At 38.1% G+C, this 21,933-nt stretch overlaps 1 protein-coding gene across 2 annotated transcripts in view; it reads left to right on the forward strand.

Moving 5' to 3' along the window:
* Positions 1–1,988: 1,988 nt before the first annotated feature.
* LOC139121788 (sodium/calcium exchanger 3-like) overlaps positions 1,989–21,933 on the forward strand; it is a 90,480-nt gene continuing 70,535 nt past the window's right edge. Inside the window, exons 1-2 of one of the 2 annotated variants that reach the window (XM_070686948.1) lie at positions 1,989–2,313; positions 10,152–10,917. In XM_070686948.1, the coding sequence (XP_070543049.1) occupies positions 10,174–10,917 (744 nt within the window). In that variant the 5' untranslated portion in view covers positions 1,989–2,313; positions 10,152–10,173. Of the gene's footprint in view, positions 2,314–6,111; positions 6,646–10,151; positions 10,918–21,933 lie in introns of those variants that run through there. The other variant, XM_070686947.1, reaches the window with a different exon arrangement.

Here is a 21,933-nt window from a genome sequence, read left to right on the forward strand (position 1 = left end):
GTAGCTTGTTGTGAAGTATTTCTTTGATCATACGGTTGCCGGACTTGAATGTATTTATAAACTCTAGAGTTGTTGTGGTGCCTGTTGCTCAATTTAAGGAGGTAAGAGCTTGTTATGATATAGTCTCCATGATCCAATACAGGTTTGAGTCGTCCGGCATTTCTGTATGCGAGGGATGGATTGTACACGCGTTTGAGAGTGTCAAGAACTGTATTTGTCCACAGTACACAAACCAATCGTTCCCAAAGATGTAATACAGACGGTGCATACTACCACATACCTTAATAACAACTTAATTTGTTTTGAACTTGAACTATTTTCGTTTAATATCAATCATACTTTACCCTTTATATTACTCACGGGAACTCCTATGTGGATCTATTCTACTTTTTGTAATTATTACTTACGTCACATATCGGACATTGACCTTGATAACAATAGCGTAATCACAGATGGACCGTGACCTAGCTAATCAAATATGAAACGGTTAATGATGTTGAAATGATGAGGGACTATAAACAGTACAAGATTCTATGTTTTTATGATATCAAGGCATAATATATAACAGATTAGTGGTGGTGATTTTAGATATCAGGGTACCGTTCGTGAAATATTATTGCACTGTGACGTTGCTTTGCAGTTTTCATCGATTACAGGACCGTGAAACATACACAAACTAAGATCTTTTTTATAGTTTTAATGAATTTACATCCGTGTGTTTTAGTTTTACACGTTATTGTTACAGAAAACAGCGACAAAATCAAGAAATAATGATAACGAAAAACAAACAAACAGACTAAAAAAACCCAAAATAATCGTCAAAGTTCGAAAATGTTGAACAACATACGTACGGATTTGACGGACGGTGCCGAAAACAAAGAACGCTCTACTTTTATTCTACCTATGGTTTGCCAGATCACGGTTTACTTGCATGGCTTTCCCCCTCATATCACGAAGGGAATTTTTCAAGAAACTTAACAGAACAAAAACTATGCTTTTCACAAGTTCCTTTTCCCCCTTCTTCTTCATCGAAGGTGATACGCTGTGAGAACAAATTGCAACCCATCGGACCGGTATAATCTAGGCAAGTATTACGTGTTGTGCAAACATTTTTTTTCACTTGAGAACAAACCATGAAGGCAACATGATAAGTGTACGTGTTACTTTTTGAATATTCAATTTATTCAGTGCTAATGCTCTAAAATGACCGCTTTTTAGTGTGTATGATTAAACCAGCTTATTGACCATGCGGCACCGACGTTAATAGTATCCTGCTGGTTATCAGTGCCGTCCGAATCGTAAATTGACATTTGATGAAAAATTTTAGTTCGTTAATAAAACGTTTTTTTCATGGAAAGAAAAACGAGTGACACTTAATTATAACTTTCGTGTAAATAGACAAAAAAACTACATTTGAAGAACACTTCTAAATTTTTTGCTCCTTGTATCACAATGCAATTACACAGAAATAGTGCCAAAGTTGGCAGTGGATACATATACTGGAAGAGCTCAATCACGATATGCAATTTTTCGACAGCAAGGTTCTGGCACTTTTTCTTGGACAAATCGATGGCATCGAAAAAACCTATAGGCACAGTTTTCTCGCATTCATAGTTATTAGAATACTTCAGCCCTGGTTTCTAGTATCTTGTATTTTTTTTCATTCGCAGCAGTAACAATTCCGGGGACAATTTTTTACATTTGGACGTGTTGTGAATTTTATCTTCTTCGATCGATATGTTTCTGTGATTTATACGTGACTATATTATTGTGAGGGGCCTGCATGCCACATTATAGATAATCATGTCTGCCTTCCTTTGAATATTCATAAGTACAAGTCATAGGATTGACTCTGCACTAGCAATTATCTGCTCTCCCTCTTGCTGAAAAAAAGAAAACTCATACACGCGTGCCCGCGGCTATTATGCAGGTAATCCGGGTGTTGATAAGAACGCCCTCTGGTGTCACACCGCGAACTCATGATATTAGCCAAGCAACACACGTTTCCCTTGCACGTCTACCGCATGTTGTCAGTTTCCATGTCGACCCGTGTACTTTCATTTACTGAAACCAAAGGCTGTACGCGGGTAGAGTTGTCGTCGTGCGCCAGAACAACATTACGATATGGTGTAAAAATTGATAACAGGGAAATGTTTCGTGTGCGTATTTTGGACCCTGTGAGGAAAATGTTAGACTGACGTAGGAGATAAATATCACGAAATGACACCGTGCGGAATAACAGGCGAACATATTACGTCTGTCGATTTCGTATAAACAGCGAAAACGACATCCCGGAAATGACTGTATTTTAAGGTGAGTGAAGGTGTATTTTTCTGGCTCTCAATAAATGTATGTTCGAAAGCAAATTGTAATTCCGGTTAGATTTTCGATGGGTGATATGATTTGGAGAGCTTTCCTATTTCACGGTGTTGAATGTAATATCACTTTGTGTAGGTATTTCGAATCGATTTCGATATGAACCTAGCAATGTATCTGTGTCGACGTATATGATTGATCAACATTAATCGAAAGTGGCACGGAGACGGGATAAAAGCAACTCCTGTCACTTGTTCATCGTTTTCGTCAAGTCAAAAAATACGCCGGCGTATAACCGAAAAAAAAAATAATTTGGCTTGTTCTCCAACAATTTTCAAGTTGCCAAAATGTGCGTCGACGTCACAACATATACACACCAAAACAAAAGAAAATGTCCATAAAAGGAACATATTTGTTCTTGTGCATTGCATATTCAATAAAAAATAAGTTAAGAAACGCGTTGGAGAAGGAACTGAAGTATACCTTCCATGTGAAAGTCGCACCGGAACATAACTTCTGTCGGAGAACTGCATATCGATAGACAGGAAAAGGCATGAATTTTCTGCAGTCGATCGAAGAACATCTAAAAACGTATTGCATTTCAAAAGCTACCACTTAATTGGATTTTTAATATTTTGGGTCGTAAAAACAGTCACATACGTTGAATATCATATATTATATTATCTCAATATGGAATAAGCTGGAAATAGGCGCTTTGCATATACAATCATGTAGGCCAAAGTTAAATGAAGGACAAGCATCTCAAATGCATACTGTTAACTACATTTTCATTTGTGTGGTCGCTGTACTAGAGTGATCGGCTCTCTACGTGAATGAATCACAGATTGTGGGCGCCAGTGACTTCAGCGCTCTGCAGATGAGGACAAAAAAGGGGGATGCAGGCGATCGTGAGACAGATGCTATATGCTGGCAGTGGCATTAAATGGCGATAATTGAGATCATAATATCAACAAAGAACACGTTATTGTAATGGAGAGTGCTGTTTGCCTGACAAAGGGCCCACATCTCACCGCATCGTGATGGCTGCATGCGACAAGAGATCGCTCTCTTCCCATTCAGTAATCATGTAATCACTATCATTACCCCTTGCATCGCTATACCAAGCTAGAGGGGGAATCCACCCGATTCAAGTTTTCTATGAGAGACGAGCAAAATGAACGCGTGTACTCCTCCTTTCCTATGTATCATTGCTGAAAACTTTCAATAACAACCATGTTGTGAAACGCGTCTCCTAGACACGGGCTTAACGACGTTCCTCCCGCTTCCGCAAACTCCTACGCTGTTACCATGGTTACGCGGTTCCTTGGCCGCGCGCAGGATACCAAAACGAGTTTGTAGATCACGAGCGTCTAGCGGGGAAGGTCGAGTTAAACTACACATCATTTTTCATGTAGGCCTGGCGACGGGCAGACTCTCTTTTGAATTAAATGAGGTTGATTATCGGAGAAAAAGTTTATAGTGCAGTGGAAATGGGACGACGGAAAAGCGCGGCTACAGATGTGTCGACAACACTCACAACGAAGCTACAACGAGGAAATTACAGGGCCGCCTTGTCTGAAAGAGAGCAGTAGTCTCGTAGAAAACAAACCCGCTCTAAAAGCCAATTTAGATTTTCAATAACACGCCAACTCCAAACAAAATTAAATGTTAACTCCGCATTCTGAGGCTTTTAAACGACCAACGTCATATTTATCACCGACTGAGTGACATCGGAGCTGCAGGAACTCGACGTGTATAGTTGGCACGCGTGGTACTCCTTGTATGATTCAAAATTCATCGTCCCATGGTGGTAAATTATCAGGAAATTTATAATACTATTAAAATCCCTCTCCAAAGATATTAAGATTGCAATTAAGATTTAAGAATGATTGGGAGATAATCGTTATTCAAAACACCTTTCACAGCCAATATCCGTTTTTAAGATACCTCAGACAACAGTGATGTGTAGTGTGAGAAATATAGTGTTTTCATCTACGAAATCTGGAATTGAATTCAACAAGAAAGGATGTATACACTTCTTTGTGGATAATTTTTGGATCAGACGGCAAATTGTCATTTTCTGTTGACATTGATGAACAATATAATGAATTAGAATAATGTGTAGCCAGGCTGAAATTCAATCCGTAAGTCATTCGTCAAATGCAAATAATGATGTCCATATCGCGCTGTGTCAAAGCTACTTAAATATTCTGAGCACAGACAAGAAAGCTATTTGATATACAAACAAAATCTTTCGTCACTGAAAATGAAAGTATCGGTTTGATGTTCAGAAATTTATTTATTTTTTTATAATTTAAATAAATGTTAGGATGTTGTGTGGGTGAAGAAATATTGTCTCAGTTTTTTTACATTTCTAGTACCGAAAACAGGTAAATATGACAACCAAACACGAGCTCGGTAAAGGAACCGTAAAGATTTACCTAAATTATGAAAATTGTTCGTTGAGTCCAAAATGCCAGCTGCACTGCAGTGCACCGGAATTTTAGTGCGTACAGTGTCTCAAGTGTTTATTCTCATTGCTAGGGACATCAAACCTACCAATAAAAAGCTACATGTCTCCACCTCATTGCGTGTGATGTTTCCCATTCATTCGAGTCTCTTTCCACCTGTTGTTAGAGAATACGTCTGATACGGGCCTATGCGAGGTGCTTATATGTTTGACTCATGCGTGGTACGCGTTCACAGACAGTAGTCCTGTCGTGCAAGTTCGTCTTAATTTTATATTCATACCTTCAATCATCTCACAAAGCAATAAGAACAACTTAGAAAATATCAGAGCCTCTTCTGGATATGGTCCTGAAATAGAGACTCTTCTGCAAAAGTACTGAGATACTGGCAGACGAATTTGGTGAATTCAAATACACTTCTCACAAATGCATTTATTAAGGTTGGCAGAAAGTTGAGTTTCATATGTCGGGGAAGTCGTTACCGCAGATGTGTGACCGTAAACGACCTTCTGTCGTCAGGAAATGTCTCGGGGTAGCCTTCTCGTTGTCCATATGGTTTATCATGTTACCCAATTACGGGATGTTTTGTATGATGTTTTGTATGATGAATATCTCTCTCACCTTGCCCGTGTGAATTGCTCTCTTGTATCATTATTTACCTTTATAGGAAATGCATCCGGGCGCTTTGTTGGGCAAATACATACGCGTAATGCGAAGTCGTTAATCGCCATACGAGGACAATCGCGCCGAAAACGAGAGTATATTCAGTATATTCGAGGTGCGCTTTTACGAGGAAATGAAGTGACATTCACGCATGTCCAAATATGAGCCCATATATAAATCTCTTCAGATTGGCGGTCATGCCGGCAGAACAAAATGTTACATGTTCGGTGCACATTGGCCTACATTGAATGAATTTCTTAAGATATCCTATGAGAAATTTGGTGTAGGCTGCATGGGCAACCCAAACTGTGTGTGTATGTGTAATTGTTTGTTAGATATCCAAAGATTCAACTCTCTACCGCAGTAGTAGGCCTAAGCTTAACTGTAGTGTAGTACTGGCCAAGTTTCACTGTTCTTTACCAACCCTAGCAACAATAATAACACCTGGGCCTGTTTTGGCGGGCTGGGTTTTTATGTCGTATGTGATCAATACATGCAAAAAGGGCTCATCTCTGCTCCCCTTCCCGTCGACCGTCCATCAAAATGGATTTTCCCTGTTACTCTGGCTCAGGGATTGACTGTGACGTCATTTCTATGGATACAATTATCATGTAAATTAGCAGTGAAAGTTGACATAGGCGGCCATCATTATTGTAGGGCAGTCCGACAGATAGCTTTGATTACGAGGCTTGTTGCCAGGCGATTCAACGTAAGGCCTCTTGTTTGATTTTCCAATGGCGATGTTTTGTAAAGCTCATCATAATAGCACCGAGGGCATGTTTTATTAATGAGAAAGACGACGGCGTGAAAAACCTTGCCAAGAAAGAACAATCCCGCCGTCCAAAGTGAGAGTACTAAGTTAACAGATCGGCGAAGGCTCCAGCGAACGTAGGAAGATACATTTCGCGGGAATCTCACCAACTGTAGCGGTTTCCGACCACCCGAGTACCGACAAAAGTTAAGACGCTCAACGTACTCTGTAACCTTCGGTAAAATCTAGACAATGGGGACGTTTTCTAGTGCACTGGATCGAAACTTTTCCCGGTGACTATCCATTTGTTTTTTCATCGTATCGTGTGACGACTAAAGATGGCAACTCCTGCTATGCGCTCCCAGTCGGGCCTTGGACATGTAACGGCTTCGGAAATGCTACTCGTGATCTTTTGAAGAGAGAATCTGCAATAATCTTGGAAGAGAGGTATGTCCATTCACTCCCGAGCTCACTTTTTCGGCTGTTTGACTGGATCGCTTCGGGAACTGCACCATAATTCCCGTTGCCTATGGCATGGCGTGGCAGGTGTTTGGGCGTCGGTGATCGCTTAAGCCCTATCACCCATCCATTTGTGTACGGCCGCTATTTGGTGTGCATGTATAACGGTACCGTACACAATGAGACTGCTTTGTTCGGCGCGCAGACCCCAGACGCAAGCATCATGTTTGCAAAGTCACGTAGTGGCAACCAATCCACCGAGAAAGCAATATATTTCATCTTAATCTAGACATGATCAATTACAATATTGGCCCAAATTTTACAGTTTCTTCGAAAGTGACGTATAACAGCCCCTTTCACTCAAAATACTCCGTTATCCATCGACCCATCGCGGTCGCCAGGGACCGGTTTGATCTTCGCGAGCTGTTGCCATTTTAAAGTGTCTTTTTGTATTGCTAGGTGTGAATTCATACCGCGACACGGTGTTCAAAGTGTTCGCGGTTTGATGTTCAACCACAAATCATTTGTTTGGGCGACGAAAAACCTCTGTGCTGAAAGTTCTCACTGCCAGCGCAGGTGTGCCTACATTGGGATACGCCTGCATCATTACATGTAACGGGTCGTTGGGCCCGTATATTAAAAGAAGGTAGATGTTTTTCGTTCCTATCCAGTTTTCACAAGAGGATATTTCTTGTTTGTAAATTCACTGCAAATGCTCGTGGGTTTCGCATGTCCGACTTGTAGCCATGGATGAGAAGTTCGCAGACAATTTTCAAAAATCTAGCGGAAAAAGTCTAACTTTTTCTTCTCCTGTGCTGACTAAAGCTCTGGCTACTCGAGCCCAGAGTTATTTTACCTTTAAGCTTCGGTTTGGCACGGCTTGAACATCTGAAGTGGGAGAATTTAGCTCTCGACGGTGTAACGACAAACATCAAAGATACTTCTCCAATATCATTATTGTTTCCGATTTACTCTGCAAAACCTGAAGTATATTTTGTACACAGGGAGTATAGCTAGATATATTATATGCAATATATTGAATGAACACGTCTCCTTTGAGAACCTTTTAAGTGCCTGACATTAGTGTGACGCCAATTTTTGCCCGTAATCGTTCACCAGACTCATTATTTGAAAAAAAAGTCAAAACGAGCATTTTTTTGGTTTGCTACCTACGTGTCGAGCAGTTCCCTCCAGACGAATCAAAGACCCCCTTCTGTTCTGCGCTGCGTTGCCTTGTTCACGTTATTAAGAAGCTAGTGGGGGTCCTCTTTCGGAGGGCGAAATGACTACGGCTCTTTTTTTATTCGCTGCCGAGTAGATCTTTTTTCGTACATCAAAATTGTGGTATAAATAGTTGAAATCCGATGTTCAGATTCGTGGTTGATCAAACTGCGCACCCAGTGCCTCAATTACTGCATCGAGCATCGAAACAATAAGGAAATCCACGGCTTCTATCCAAATATTGCGACGTTGAAGTCGAATCATCATAGATCACTTTAAAGAGGGTCGTTTAGGAATCATATTTGAATGACCGTCACGGGATATTTTAAAGTGGTATTTAACACGAAGTCGGCAAAGGAAAGGGTACATTTTTGGTCGAGAATATATTATAATTCCACGGAATGACGCGGAGTTTTCAGATAGATTCTAAGATTGGCATCATGTGACTGTAGGCCTATACCCGCAGTTCAGTTTTCTTCTCAATTCTGGTCAACTGGATGGCGAAATGAGCAAAATGAAATAAATCACCGGTTCTCAGGGTAGCAATACTAAATGCCATTTTAGAACAGTCTTTGGTACAAGCTTCTACTTCACTATGTCAGGTTGTAGAATGTAACTTCACTCAAAGGCAATTCAAGATAAACATGTTAACACTTTTTTATCGCTATATAACTCACTTTCGTGTTTCAAACTTTGAAGGTAAGTATGCATTCTGGCAGAAAGTCGATGCACTTTTATGTAATATTTGGTGAAACGATCTGGGTTTTTTTTTGTGAAACAGTCTTGGTGCCTTTCTGAGGGTAGTGTAATTTCTGATGAATTTCTGTTTACATAATTTTTGAAATAAGCCTGACAACGTCACCATGACAAAAAGTGACAGAATTATTTATTTCGGTATGCTTGTGGGGTTTTTTTTAATTGTCTAATCTAAGCTTTCATATTTGAATGAAATAATAATATGGTGTCATTTGTGACTCTGTCCCTGGCAAATGATAATTACTGTAGGAAACTAAAGATATTTTTTCAGCCCATACAGTTTCTCAAAATATATTGAAGTTCGAATGACATTTGTCATGCAAGTCATGATCAGACTTAATAAACTCACAAGATGGGAACATAAAGTATTGAATATTGAGTTGAATTTTTTTCTGCATTTGAAGAAGTTGTATTACTATTTAATGTTTGCCGACGGAGAGTGCTGACACATTTGTTCGCTTGTCAAGGTTCATTGCGGTCAGGTATACAGACGACTTGAATATTTTAACAGGAACGCCACCTCATCACTGTGGAGTTTCAAAGATGTTGCAGGTACAATTCACAGCACCTTGTTTCCACATTTGATGGGGGTGTTGGCTGCGTGACAGAGGGTTGTTCCACGCCAAGGCTGTCTATTCATCCGTGTCGCCGAAGTCCAATAAAAACAAGCAATCGAGATGAAAACGATTAGCGGGAGCGTGTCTGATCATTTGCAACATTTGTCCGGAAATTGCGCAGTATTGATAGCAGTGCATTGTGAAAAAGCTCCCCTTTTGAAATTGGCAGGCTTTCACAGAACTTTGTGCAGCCCAATCACATGACATTGTCATGGAAATAAAGACGTCCAATCAGCACTGTTTGCAAAAAACGGCTGATTGGATCCTGACAGTTACTGCAAATCAAACAATTTGTGACTATTTGCATTGTTCCCCCGACACTGAACAAAAATGTCCATTTCAAAGATGTATATTTGAAAGATGAAATGTGTGTGTGTATTCTGGTATACATGCCAGATATTGTTACTTTTAAATTGTACATTGAGAAAGCCAATCTTAATATTTGATTTTCTCTAAATTTTATTGTTTTTTTCCCCATGGAGTTACTCATTCAACGCTGAAAATATTTTGTGAATAAAACAGCAAGTTCATCCTGTCGCCCAGTTTCCGTAACAATAACAAGAGATGAGAAAATTCTCAGATTATAAATTTATTCAAAAATTCTTCAGAAATGATGAAGACAAGTTAACTTCCCTTGAGAGCACTCACTCATCTTTCAACCAAAATCTGACTTAATGAAGTGTGTATAAGTGTTAAGATATTAGCAAAATGTCAGCCAAAGAAAAAAGTAATGATGATTCAGAAAATTTTTTTTTTCATCTGATCTCAAGGACACATAATAAGTGCAATGGTGCAATCGAGAGACCAAAATAAGTGAAAAATATCTTTCACTTTTTTTAGTAAACGTTAGTTAAATGTAGCCCAATTTGTCTATCTTTTATTTTCTTGCATTTTCTACAGACTTTAGAGACAAATACCAGTCATGCGGTGGATATACAGCAACTATTCACGTGGTTACGTGATTGAGATCCTGGAAGATGGCCAGCGACACTGTGAGAGCCCGCTCCTGCTTCCAGCGGAGAATTTATGGGCGATATGGCTACGGGGCGCACTTTACTTTTTGGCCCTGATTTACTTGTTTATCGGCGTGGCAATTATCAGCGATATTTTCATGTGCAGTATTGAGGTCATCACCAGCAAAAAGAAGACTGTGGTCCGTTGGGACGAGGAAAACAAACAGAGTGTGGAACGACAAATCCTCGTGTGGAATGAAACTGTGGCTAATTTGACACTTATGGCGCTTGGGAGTAGTGCGCCTGAGATTTTGATTTCAATTGTTGAAACTTTACAAAGGCTTGACACAACAGAGCCAGAAGATGCTCTTGGTACTTTCACTATCATTGGCAGTGCTGCGTTTAACCTTCTTATGATAACTGCAATTTGTATTGTCTCCGTCCCGTCGCCGGATGTTAAAAAGATTCGGGAATTCGGCGTTTTCCTTCTGACGGCAGCGTGGTCAATGTGGGCCTATGTATGGATGTTGGTTGTGCTCATATGGGTGAGCCCAGGTGAAATTGAAATATGGGAAGCCTGGGTCACGCTGTTATACATGCCTGTGCTTGTTTTTACGGCCTACGCACAAGACAATGGATGGTGGTGCCGGTGTAAATGCAAGAGGCCAAGTTCGGCCGTTGGAGTCGGTGTGGAGCAGCGAGGAAGTGAAGCAGTAAGTAACAGTGTTTGAAAGTCACAGAATTTTCATTTTTGTTTGTAGTTGCATGTGGCCATTGGCTTTGTTCTAACCATACACTATTCATCTTTTCTGTTTCTTTAGTTTTTCCGAAAAACACGGAAAAACAAAATACTTTTAAACATATCTGCACCCCCTAACATTTTGTAATCAAGCTGAAAATTATTACCAAGGCCAAGTTCACTCAGTAAGACCATAGCAGATGTAATATTTGATGGAAGAAAAATGTTCGTATATGTATCCTAACTCCCAACCCAAAACATTCATATACATATACAGTAAAACCTGTTTAAACCAAACCCTAAAGGGACTGAGAAAATTGTGTGGTTTGGAGAGGTGTTTGGTTTATAGAGGTCCTTTAACCGTAGAGTTCTATTGGAATGGGACTGGGAAAAGGGTTCAGTTTAGACAGGTTTTCAGTTTAGACAGGGTTCGGTTGAGACAGGATTCACTGTATTAATTTCCATGGAAATACTAGAATGTGATTTGATTTAGGGTAAAGTCAATGCTAAATGTGTAACCTAGGGTATATTTCGATTCTATCATTGTCCGCAAGTGATCAAGACCACATCACTGAAACTCCAGCAGTGACCATGGTACCAGGTTAAAATTATATCATTGAAAATTCTTAAATAGTATGTAAACGTGTGTACTCATTTGTCAAATATTGCCCCTCCACTGCATCAATGGAGAAATATCTCATCTTCTTTCTGTGGTTTTTATGTATTTCCTGTGATGGTAATTAGCATTCATGTGTCTGCAATCCCACATCCCCGAATGACAAGCTTGAAGGTATATTTTTTTAAAGCAAGGAGGAAGTACATTAAAAGTGGAGTTGTGTAAATTGTAGAAAGTAAAAATAGACAGCAAGCTATAATTGAAAGACACTAATTTGTGTTTGTGCGGTAGTTTAGGTGCTTTAAGAAAACAATGAGTATAGTTATGCAAGGGCCGAATGAGTCTATGATCCATCTGTAAGCCTCAGGCATGTGTTTTCTGTGCCGTAGTGTTGTTTTTCTGATCAATTGCATGCAATCAAACATGTCAACTTAACACCCACGAAGTTGAAGGAGATATTGTGAAATCTACAACCAAAATATCTAGGTATTTCTTACTCTTTTTACCAGTGTTGATAACAAAGTCAGTTGTTTTATGTAACCTGGTACAGAACATCGGCCTGAATGTCACATGGCAAACAATCGAGTAAATATTATCTAATTGCATGAAAATGTTTGGAAAAAACAAGTTTGCTCGGTACATGCTGGATTAAGCGCCAGTCGCTGAATGCCGTATCGACAACGCAACAGCTAGGTACTAAAGAGAGAGTGGTACAGTGTAAAACCCCGGCACTATCGACTTCTTGTGAATTCTCAATGTGCAATACCCTAATATATTGATAGATGCTTGTGCAAGCACAATTCAGCTATTGATTTTTTACCTCTTTTCTCTCACTCCCTGTTTGTTCCAATGTCCTTGAAGATAAGCCGCCCAGTAACACTTTCGTTTATAATTTCTGATCTTCCAAGTCTCAGATTAAAGCTGTATGATATTATTTTCCAGTACTATCCATCAATTGAGATTTCCACTTCTAATCATCCATTCTCATTAATGCACTTTCCTTTTTTGTCTAAACTCCGCTCCCTCATGCTTATAACAGATTTAAGGAAAAACTGAAGGCAAAGTGACCTTTAAGGGGAGTTCAGTGTCTGTAAGTTCACAGTAGAACCCGCTTGTTATTGCTCTGTAGGTGGCATACAGGTCTTTTTGTACAACTTTAGGTCAATGTTTTCTTGCCTGCTGAACATCAGCTTGATTCTAGAGAATTTGTTTTCTTGTTAGTCATTGAATTTCTCAAATATATTCTTATTTGGTGTTCAATTGTTGTGTTTGATATAAAAATTGTCTTTTCAATCCAAGTCCGAGATTGCATCTATCGGTGTGCAAATCTCGTAAAACTCAGTGTCCTCAGAGATATATTCAATGGACGGTGTTTTTCTTTTGAATACAATTTGTCTTCTTGATTGTCCGGCAACCTTGAAACGAAAGTTTCTTTTGTAAACCATTTACAATGCATCTGTACATGCACTATTTTTTCTGGTTAGTATGGAATCCAAATCAAGTGAAACATTTTTTTTAACTTGTGGAATAATGCAGAATTTAGAGTGCTGGAATTGTTATTTTTGATCAGCAACTTAATTGTTAAAATTCTGAGCTCTGTCATAAAAATGCAATCTGGGGTAATTCTCAAAATGATTGCTGGTGAGACTGTCTTTTTCACATGATAACATGTGACATTGATATAAAAGTAATTCATGCTTCAAAACTGAAAGTTTTTAACTTTTGCTGGTACTGTATTGCTCAAGGGAACTCTCCAAGATACAAAAGTTTACAAAAATTGCAGCGAAAACTTTGCTGAATTATCTGAATTATTACAAGTGAATGATTTTTTTTTAAATGTTTGTAAACATGATAAACTTATACACAAATTGTGATGTATGATTTCAAATTTTGATATTTTGCCAAATAGTAGTGATTTTATTTTCCTGCCTTTATGATTGGCTGATGGACGATCGCCACTCAAAATTTATTTAAAAACTGCACTGCATCCTTAAAAGATTTCTGGAGAAAACTAAAGTGGAATTTTCAGTAAACCATTTTCCTAAAATCTGAATTTTTTTGCTAAAATTCAGTTGTACAATTTTTTATCAAAGTTGTAAGATATTGCAAGAACACGTCACAAAGAAGGTGAGAAAGCCGTACTTTGTGATCACAGGGGTAATAAAATAGGTATGCATTTGATGAAAGCAAAGACTAAGTAAAAACCTTACGTTGACTTGCATTGATGCGGCTTTCTAGATGTTTAAGATGTTTACAACCAATGAGAGATGACTACTGGTGTTAAAATATGCCGATCTGAAAGAGATGTAACTGGGTTTGATCACGACTTTCAGCTTGCGTGAGATGCAGTAGTATCCCGTAAATGGCTGTGTAGCTACAGTCGCACGAGCACATCCGTTTTCAATAATTGGCTCGAGGCCTGGAAGCTCCATCCAGTCTTGATGAAATGTTTACAGTATCAATAGCACAGGAAGTGATTGAAAAGAGCGGGCAAATTGATAACTTTCAGCGCAATATTCTTCAAGGCAGCACCAGTGCTTGACCTCAGGAGAACTGTGGATATTTATATGAGCGTCGCCTAAATGGGATTTTAGAGAGTATTGCTGCGGAAATTAAACAGACTGGAAAAAAATAATCAGAGGTGACGTTCCGCCAAGGTATTCGCCAAATTGCAGAGCTATCAGTATCAAGTCTGCGCCCTACAGAGCAATATTCTGGCATTCAGTTATTGAAAACTCGGCGTAAGGAGCATTTTAAATTTATGTTTTGCCTTCAATGATTCAGTTTGACTTTGATGTCAGTTATTTTATCAAATTTTCTTCTTCAGTCATATTAAAGTGGTGTTTTACATCTCCTGGTGAAATGAATTTTTCTGCTGTAAAATTTCCACTTACGGTTTATATCAAGAAATAGCCAGAAACTGTAACTTAATGCACTGAGAATTGCCTTTTCACAATAAAAGGCAGAATCCCATATTTCAAGAAGAAATTTTAGGGTTCTTAGTAGCAGTTCTAGATCAAGAATATTTAAGTCAATAGACTCGGCTGCTTTTAATGAATGTATTACGGTCGTGTTATATCACACCAGGGTATACAATTTAGTGATAAACATGCTTCTCTAACGGTTCTGACCTGATTTTCATTGCTAAGCAACTGAAGCATAAAAAGGGAAAAAATCAATTCTGAAATATTTTTTACCTGCACATTTGTGAGATTTTAATCAGCGTTTGAGGAGTCGGTGAAGTAGCCGACACAGTTACAGCAATCTTGTATTGATTTTCAACCTGATCTGTTTGTTTGTCAGTACGTGAGATTATCAGTAGATAGCAGTTGGAAGCTACCTGCTAGGGCAAATAAAAGGCAAGTGTTAGATCCATGTCTCGGTGTCCCCAGATGTGATTGTTAGCTCGCAGGCTTTAACAGAGTAAGCTGCAATCTGACAGCAATCAGGAGTGATTATCACAGACGTAGCTGTCTAATGGAAAAGATTCCTTTCAGAAACCGTCACTAATTACTATAATTAATGAAATTATCAATTTAAATCACTAATTGAGATGTTAAAACAAGTTTCAAAGATTTTTGAGTTTTTTCAGAAACAAAAATAATTTCTCAAATGAACATCTCAAAACAAGAAATAGACTGAGAGTCAGTTGAGTTTTAGTAAATTTTGTCAGCGAAATCTGTCATTAATAATGACCTTGAAGCCTGATCAGAGTAATAATACTATGGTTATAACTTTGCACATGAGGCTGAGAAAATTGTTGAAATGTTTGCCACCTGGTAGGTGATCAAATTTGTGTTTCTTTGGTAATTTTGTAACGCAAATGAAGGTTTTGCATCTGCAGAAATAAATTTTGGTATTTTTGCTGCACAGTTGATGGCTGAAAAAAACGACCGGTACAGCATATATGCCTTTGTTGAAATTGACATCATGGTAGGACAATTCATGCAGGGACTTATTATTAAAGACTTCTGACTTTTTCAGTGAGAAAGTCTGTATTGTCACATTTCATGGATGATTGCAAATATGCTGGGTGCACTCCTTGGGAAGTTTATGCAAAGGGAAGGATATGTTTGATGGGCAGTCATCGTGAACAGTTAAGTTTTCACAAATGAGAAAGCATCTTTTTAATCTCACAATCAGGCATGTCATTTTGGATGCCTTGGTTTATTTGGTTGAATGAACTTTTTCCTGGTATGGTAATTTTCAGCCATTGAGGATCTAGGAAAAGGTTGTATCTTACAGTCTCTTTTGTCTGTTTTTGGGCCTGTCAGGGATATTTCTCTATGATTAAACATAAATGCTTTGATCAGAGTCTGTACCGCAGAACAGCTGTCAATTTGGAAGAACATAAAACACTAAGAGTAACCACTGTTTGAAGATGTATGTGATAGAAACCATACTATTGAACAGAATAAGATAACAAATTTGTTCAATGTGGAATAGTTAACGACTCCTCTGTGTAAACCTGAGAACAAGTACACTATTCAAAAATTGATGTGGAATTTTCTCGGTAGATAATTCACCAAAAAATCTGTTGAGATTTTAGTAAATAAGCCTCTTGAGAGTGATGGAGGTGTATATTAAGCAGATAGCACAACTTAAATGTCCATTGAAATACCGCTCCTTTGATCAATAACCTCCGTGCATTGTCCATTTCGCTCATTAAGGAATATTGCAATTATGTTAATGGAAAAGGCAAACTGTTCATTTCAGCAACAATGCCCAGCGAGGCATGTATTGCTTTTCATAGCAACGGTTGCTCAGTGCCGCCTCCATATGAATGACCTGAGTTATGTCACCATGACGATTGTTGATTAATTGGAGATTAATTTTCTAAAAGCCTCAATTTTATCTGTTTGTTCTCTAATTGCTGTATTTGGAGTGTGAAAATTTCATTGTCCTTCTGTGTGATCTTCCACACAACATGTTGTCGTATGTAAGCAAAACAGTATCTGGATAAGCAAAATGATGTCCTGGCATATTGCAAGAATGGTGCCATTTTGAGCATCTGAGAGGGGTTTATTGGGGACAACTTGCATGGTTGGATAATTGCATAAATTACACTGAATTTTTTCAAACATACACTAAATGTGCAGCCTTTATACAGATTGTTTTTATATGATATTTAGAAATATTTACGTGCATTTATATTTTCATCAAACCCCTTTTGTTCCTATGCATGGTCACAGAATGAGAATATCATGCCATCTAAACGTGTTCAATAAAGTCATGTAAAATAATCAGATTCTATTCAAAATACACATATATGTGTTTGTTGCCACGTAAATTGGGTTTAATTGTAATACTATGAGAATCAATGGCCCTTGGAAGGTCAAAGTTCAAGAATCAGTAGACAAGGTTATGGTCAGGTATTTTGTTGCCCAGGAGAGTAATACACTGTCGGTCAGGAATCTAGTAGGTTTGGAAGGTTGAATTTAGAAATAGGCAACACTGGAATGTCAATATTCAAGAATGATTTCGCAATCACTGTTTCTTGAATTTTTCTTTTGGCACCGCATCACATGATTATTCATTGAAAAATTACATAAAAATGCTGAGACACAGTTTCCTCATTGAATGTGTCATTAGACTACAAATCCAATATCAGACTTCAGTAACAGCTAGTAGAGGAATTGCATGGATTTTGTTAAATTTGCTTCAGAAGACAATCTACAGCATTTGGAAGACATTATAAAGCTGATGCAGATAACATCTGTTTTTGTCAAGTTCTGAATAAGATTTTCACTAGTTTAGGAAAGGATCAGTCTTAACACATGGAAAATGATAAAATTAAAAATTAAACAAACCAAATATAATGAATAGGTAATAAAAATGTAGGATGCAAAGTTGTAAACTGTGCTGCTTATATAAACTCCTAACTTGGTGTGTTTCGACATTGTGATCTGAACTTTTTAGATGCATACACTGAGTTGTATTTTATCAACTGAGAATGTTGATCACTGTCTGTCTAATTGCTTGGGACCCTGACAAGGAAATTGCAATTCTTTGTTTGAAAAACGAAGGAAAGTCAGTACAGTGAAAGCTGCCAACAATTTACGTGTTTCAATCAATTATCAACACCCACACAAGGCAGGAAAACTCTCTCTTGCATTCCATGGCTTCAAAATTAAATGGCAATTTTCCAGCGATCAACACTTTGCCGTTGATGAGACACTAACTTTGTGTGATATCCATCACAAGATGCTCTCAGCTTTGTCTATAAACTTACCCCTTTCACCACAATGGTGTGGCCCTATCCATTGCTATCAATGGTAATTGTGGACCTGTTCACTGGAATCAGGGGTGAACAGGTGAAAAGACCCGACAGTTTGCACTTCAAAAACAAGATGAGAGTTAATTCCTGCACAGGATCAGTGATTCTGACAGGAGTGTGCATTTTTGTCAGTTGTGATAATGGAGAGTTAATAGTCTGTTATCAATGTATATGCAAACAAGGAAACCCTCATGTCTTCCAGAACACGGAACCACAGTCACTCAACTTGATGAAATAAGAAGGTTTATATAAATGTGTTTTCCCTTTCTTTCTTGGCAACGTCGCGTGTTGAGCTTTAGAAATTTGTTTTTGTCAAGGGAAAGGGGATTGGGATGTTTATCTCCATCAACTAAGCCGCTAAGCATGCAAAAACGATGACAGCAGGGCCTGATTTGTTCTGTTTGTGAATGGAGAACAACAGAAAGGTCCATTAAAATAAATTGCGCCCTTGTTTTTATCTTAGAAGGCAAAATCTGAGACAGAGTAAATGTTGTTCTTTTGCGGAAAGAACTTGAAGGTGAATCACTTAGAAAGTCAATCATTTAATTTAGACAATTGTTTTAGCCATCTGCATTTGCTTTTCACGCACAAATTGACTCTATAAGCCTCCCAGCAAAAGCTGCATCCATGATGGCAAGTACATGCAATTTTTCCCTGTAGACAAACATGCTAGCTGTCTCAGAGTTTGTGTGAAGATGAAGTTGGAGTTCAGCTGAGAAAGATTTAGCTGATCTTCTGAAGGCTCAAAGTTCTAGATCTTTTTCCATGTCAGAATGCTATTGAGGAAAAAGACTGTCGGTATGGATAATTAGGACTTGATCATTGCTTTTGCAAAAAACAACGGAATATCGTATCTTTAATGTCACTTTCAGAGGTGCAACTTGACACCTTACAAAATGTTATTTTCCCTCTCTACATCGCCTTGCCAGTGGCAGTGTTTCCGCAAAATAACCAAGGGTAGTGACAACGGCCTTGTGTTTACGTGCTCTAAGGCAGGCTTATAGTCGGAGACAAATCTCATTAGTCACGGTTGCCAGGCAACCCCAGGCTAGGGTGTGATAAGCTTCTCTTCATCTACATTCGTACTATCACACCTCCATTACTGATTGCAGACTTTTGGGAGTATATCAAACAGATTGTACATACACACAACACTCTAGAATGTCCACAGTACCCACCGTGAGTAAATGTGAAAAGTGTCCGTAAAAGTACATCCCTTAATAAGGAAGTCACCTCCAGTCCCTCCGCTAATTAACCCTGCTGCCCCCAAGCTATTGGTTCAGTCCTATCCTTTTTCCACATGGAAGGCAAATGCCACTCTGTTCCCAGAGAGTGTAAGGTTGTAAAGGTTTGAGTTACGATACACGACACACGTGCCTGGAAAATTTGTAAAGCGTGTTGAGTATCAGGTTGCAATTTTTTCCACATACTTTGCTTTCAATGCAGTCTGGGGGAACAAGATATCTGTATTTGTCGGACTCCTGTTTCCAGTGTGTGGTTAACATAATGAGGAGCTCAGTCACAGCCTCATTATCAACGTCAGTTAGGGGTATATTGCAACATGCATTGTTCATTATGAACGCAAAGTCTGAAAACCATGCATCTTATTTATTACCAGTAATAAATTAAAGGTTATCGCATTTTAGGTTACATAAACAGCAAAGTGAGCAAGCTTTGCTGCTCCAAAAATGGAAATTTTGATAAGTTTTGTCTTGTACAAATTTAAGTCTTTAATACCGCTGCTTTTGATTGTATTTTTTGACATATAATTTTTGGAGTTTTGTTCAGAACATCCACGGTAAGGAAGTGCCATTTTCACAATTCCTCTAAGATTAATATCCGAATTTAATTACATAAGGTTATATAGAATAATTTCCAAAAGTCTCTTCAAACTTTTTGGACGAATATTTATTTTTGCATTTTAATGATGGAACAGGTACATAATAATGAATCAGCCATATTGTAAAAACAGCCTGTATACATTGTATACCAGGAATTGTGGAACCTTTGTTTGCCAGAAAGTTATCACTGATAGTGCACAGTGACTGGGCTTTCCGTGCCAGCTTCCTTCTGCTTGAATTGTTAGCATTAAAATTAGAACCCAACGTGACACAGATAGCGGAAAACCGCACTAGTTTCCCGTAGTTTGAATATTTAATACAAAAACATGCTGTTCTATCAGAATTATTTGCCTAAGGCATTTTGGTTTATGAAGTGTAAAATTATAGAGAGCAGGGGAAAACATTGTGTAACGGGCGGCAGGATGTCTGTCTGTCTCAGCATACATCTGTCCCTTGAGTAATTTTCTAATGAAAATCGAAGGTAAAAAATAGTTTGGTGACATTTTGTCACAAAACCATATTTTTTCAACTTTCAATTTTGAAAAATGCTTTTTTGATAAATGTTTTTCTCAATATTCAGAAAAGTGTCAATCAATATGATTCTGAATCTCATATTTTTTTGTTTTGAATGATTAAAAAAAAATCCTGCAAATTTTCTTAATTTATGATTACTCTTGACTAGTGTGCCCTTTTTAGCAATGCCTTGAGAAAGAACTTGACCATAGGAAGTTCTGGGTATTCAGTATGCCACTTCGGTTTGGATATCAACAGATGAGTTTCCTCTTCTATGGCCATTTAAATAAAATCCTTTGTTTGCCATCCTTGGATTTTTGAAAACCTACCAGCCAGGGAAAAGAACAAACACAGACAAAAAACATAGCTCATTTTTTATTTGTTTTTTTTTGGGGAAAATAATATTTAATTTGTAATAGTGTTAACATTGTGTTTGTTTTCTTAATTTTCTCTGAAAACCTACGCAGACGGTGAACAAAGAATTTTATTTAGAGCGCCTAACTCTGAAATTGGAGACACAAGCTGTTAATATTTTAATGTACACTTTCCCATCATACCTGGCATCAGCAGCTTCCACGTACAACTTCCTGTTAGTATGAAACTGAGTAGGTGGTTTTTCTCCATCCTAACATGCAATCAAGAAGCATGAGAATTTCCACGACATGTCTCCATGGCCCTTTCTCAAAGAATGCCTCTTTTCACTCGATCAGAAATTCCTTTTTTCACTCCATCATTCTTAAGAGGACAGTTAATCATGAGATGAGTCGAGTTCACAATACATGGCTTGATTAAGATGTAATTTTGCCCAGCCTTCCATCTCTCCTTCTGTTCACCTGTATGACATCATACGCAGATAAACTCCTTAAAGAGGGCTATGCATGCAGTCAGACTGTATAGCTCTGTAAATGGGTTGGTACAGTGACTGCATCACAGATGCTAACCGGTGAAGTTTGTCTAGCCGTACGCTGACAGCCGTCCCGCATTGTCCAGTGCAGCTGCGGTACAAGATTATTTGGATGAGTTGTCATGGCAACTGCTCATTGAAACATGCAAATGTAACCCATTTGCAGAGTTCACAATTATATACTCGGAAAACCTCTTTCTGTATGTTGTGAGAATCAACAATCAAAACTGGGAAGGCTGTTGTTCAATGTGAGACAGCTTGTAAAATGGACTGAAAATGGTTAACTCTTTGGGCTCGGTAATTTTTCCCATCTAAATTCAGTGCAACATTTTATCAATTTTTATGAATATTTTCTGTAAATGGTTTGATAATTTTGGACTAAATTAACATGACTTTTCATAGGCTACAGTTTTTTATCAAAATTTTAGGAAACTCTGCAAACAAATTGTCTAGATCTGGAAAAAAAATTGTCTGCGTTATATTTTATAATAGCGACAAAAATTTACTTTGACACTCAGAAAGGGTTAATTTTAACTGTATTTAGTGTCAGACAATGCAATGAGGGTTCTAACATTTTAGTTCACGGGGGACTACGTTAATAACAGAGCTTTCTTTAGCCTTCGTGATTACACAAATTGTACAATCAGATCTAATGTTTGCACTTGCAAAAATTACCTCATGTGCCAAAATTTGCACCCTGCAAACATGACAAGTATAGTACCTGTATGAAAAATAACCAAACTTATAAATAAAATAAAGAAAATTAAAACGATTAGAAGCAGGAAAAATTATACTTGAAAAGCCAAATAAGTTGTAGTTTTTCGAATGTGGGAGCATTA

Source organism: Ptychodera flava, chromosome 21 (genome assembly GCF_041260155.1).
Source record: "Ptychodera flava strain L36383 chromosome 21, AS_Pfla_20210202, whole genome shotgun sequence".
In the NCBI taxonomy this organism is placed as follows: Eukaryota; Metazoa; Hemichordata; class Enteropneusta; family Ptychoderidae; genus Ptychodera; species Ptychodera flava.